A 2825-nucleotide genomic window follows, 5' to 3' on the forward strand; every position below is an offset into this window, starting at 1 on the left:
AGCTGTTCCTCATCGGCACCTACGTCAAGAGGGGTCACGCAGAGGTCAACAGCGGCCTGCAGGACGCACACGATCTCATCCTCCAGATGGTCCACGACCAGAGATAGACACACACACACACACACACACACACACACGCCGACTTACGGCCAAGCTCCACCATGGCCATCGAGCGTTGCGTCTAATGTGCGTTGCGTCCGAAATTGGGATCAAATGCATTGTAATCAATGAAAGGTGCTCCACCTGCTGCGTTGCGTCGCGTCAACGTTGCGTCCGATGGCTGCGTCCAAAGTAGACTTTCAAAAAAGTTTGATTTTTGACGGTGGATGGACGCAGACGTCACAATGAGACGCCCCACGTGGGCGCCGTGCCCACGTGGGGCGTCAATCACCGCACCTGTGGTGAACTCTTGTTGCAGGAATGGACGACGAATGGCTCATCCTTGTTACTGTAACCGCTAGCAGATGTGGATAAATTAAGCTATACGTACCCATAATTGATGAAAGAGATGTAAGAGAATGTAGGTGCTCTCCTGATCCAGAAATTCCCGCTATGAACGTCTTTGTTAATAACCTCGCGCTCTGAGCTCTCCTCGCGCTCGGTGGAACATATGACAGTATGACATTTCCTACTTGACTGGGGTCACACTTTATTCCCTTATAGATGATCCACAGCTGCTCAAACTATCAACTGCAACTCTGTTGATATGTAACTAGATTTATGGTTAAGGATAGGGTTAGATTTAAGGTTAGGGCAAGGTTTAGGATTAGTGGTTAGTTAGTTGAAATGTTGTTGACAGTTAGTTGAACATCTACTGAACTAGCAACTATCTATTTGGGAATATGTAGATAAAATATTACCCTGATTGGAAAATGTTCTGTATGATGTTGTTATTGTTGTGGACATAATTGCAGTCAAGGGTGAAATTACTCCCGTATACAAAAAATGGCAGTGGAGCTAGAGTAGAACGTTGACGTTGACGCAACGTTGACGCGACGCAGCAGGTGGAGCTTGGACAACGGGAAGTTGACGCAACGTCGATGGCGAGTTGACGCGACGCAGCAGGTGGAGCTTGGCCGTTAGGATGTAACTGTATCTGTCATCACTCTGGACGAGTCTGAACAAGTTGATTCCTTGATTCCTCTCCTTCTCTCCTCCTCTCCTAGGAGCTCCTCTCCTCTCCTCTCTCCTCCTCTTCTCTGCTCTCCTCCTCTCCTCTCCTCTGCTCTCCTCCTCTCCTCTGCTCTCCTCCTCTCCTCTCTCCACTCCTCTTTCCTCCTCTCCTCTCCTCTTCTCTTCTCTCCTCTCCTCTCCTCTCCTCTCCTACTCTCTCCTCCTCTCTTCTCTCCTACTCTCCACTCCTCTCTCCTCCTCTCCTCTCTCTCCTCTCTCTCCTCCTCCTCCCCTCAGACTCTCTCCTCCACTGGAAGGTCAGAGAGGTGGTGAGGAGACAGGAGGGGAAGAGAGAGGAGGAGAGGAGAGAGGAGGAGAGGAGGAGAGGAGTCAAGGTTTGGACTCTGGGGGCCCTATTATGCACTTCATCAATAAGACGAGGCGATAGATCTAAACTTAAGACGTGGAGGCGTGGTCAAGGCCACTTTGCTATTATGCGTGCTGTAGTGGGCGCCTAAAACCCGACGCTAAGCAAAGAAATTAGTCATGGGTGTGTTTTGGGCGTCTTCTCAATCAACCCAATCAGCGTGCCAGGTGCCATTCCCTTTAAGAACCGGCTGCGTTGAGTCATTAGCGCTATGCTATTATGGAAGTCCTAAGAAGGAGGTCAGCGCGCTTCTCTGCCTCTCCCTTCTGAAATAAAGCATTTATACTGTGACCGTAATTGACGTCTTGCCGTGGAGCCACGTGCGTGTTCATGTGTGCCCACATGCATGCGCAAACCGCGGAGGCGCGCTCGTGTTTCAAAACGTGCATGAAGTCTAAACTTAAGAACTTTTCAAACCACTTCTTAGCGATAGGAGCAAAGTCAGATCGCATAATAGCAGGGGCGCCTAGTGCACTTCATTAACATATGAACACTCCCACAATGAGCAATATATGCACGGGAGTTTTACGTCTTATGTGTGGGCGCCTATCGACACCTGCATAATAGCAGTAGCGCGTATGAAGCGCATAATAAGGGTGGCGGTAGGTCTTAACCTGGCGGTGCGTCTTAATTAACACTTAAGACGGCAAGTTAAGAAGTGCATAATAGGGCCCTGGGGGTCCTAGTAGTCTTAATCACAGGTTGGATGGATCATCTTGATAGAAGAAGACTTTTACTCTGAAGTCTGAATCTGTGTCTGGGAAACTCGCCCTCTGTGACTGTTGTGGAGTTCATTGGATAAGGTCTGGGATTTGTAGTCATTTCGTTGGATAGGTTTTGGGGTTTGTAGTCCAAGCAGGTAGCCTGCATTTTCTTAAAGCAGTTTGATATTTGTGACATTTATTTTAAAACATTTTGAGAGGATGCCAAAGAACCACTTCTCACAGCAAAAGTTTGTCATTTTTAAAAATGTTAATAAAATTAAATAAAACTTGTTATTAAACTGTTTGTCACTTGCCCTTTTTATGACAGTTATTCGTGTTATTCAGTAGGTTGTGAATGTCACAAACACAGCATCATATCTCAGGGTTCTCGGTCTAAAATTATATTCAAAGATGTCAAAAAAAGGTTTAAAAAGGTCTTAAATTTGACTTGTTGAAACTTGTAGGAACCCTGTGTCTTAGCTGTCTGTATTCAGCTGCCATACATATCCATCCGCCACACGTTGATTTTGGGGTTTTCAAACACACAGCTCCAGTAGAAATACTTCTGGGCCGCCGTAAAA

At 46.9% G+C, this 2825-nt stretch overlaps 1 protein-coding gene across 1 annotated transcript in view; it reads left to right on the forward strand.

The window, feature by feature from the left end:
* Positions 1-235, forward strand: part of arl9 (ADP-ribosylation factor-like 9) — a 14618-nt gene extending 14383 nt beyond the window's left edge. The window contains exon 4 of the mRNA XM_080536167.1: positions 1-235. This exon is cut by the window's left edge and continues 73 nt beyond it. Within this exon, the coding sequence (XP_080392293.1) occupies positions 1-107 (107 nt within the window). The 3' untranslated portion in view covers positions 108-235.
* Positions 236-2825: the final 2590 nt, after the last annotated feature.

This window comes from Nansenia antarctica (assembly GCF_963989245.1).
Source record: "Nansenia antarctica genome assembly, chromosome: 7".
NCBI lineage: Eukaryota > Metazoa > Chordata > Actinopteri > Argentiniformes > Microstomatidae > Nansenia > Nansenia antarctica.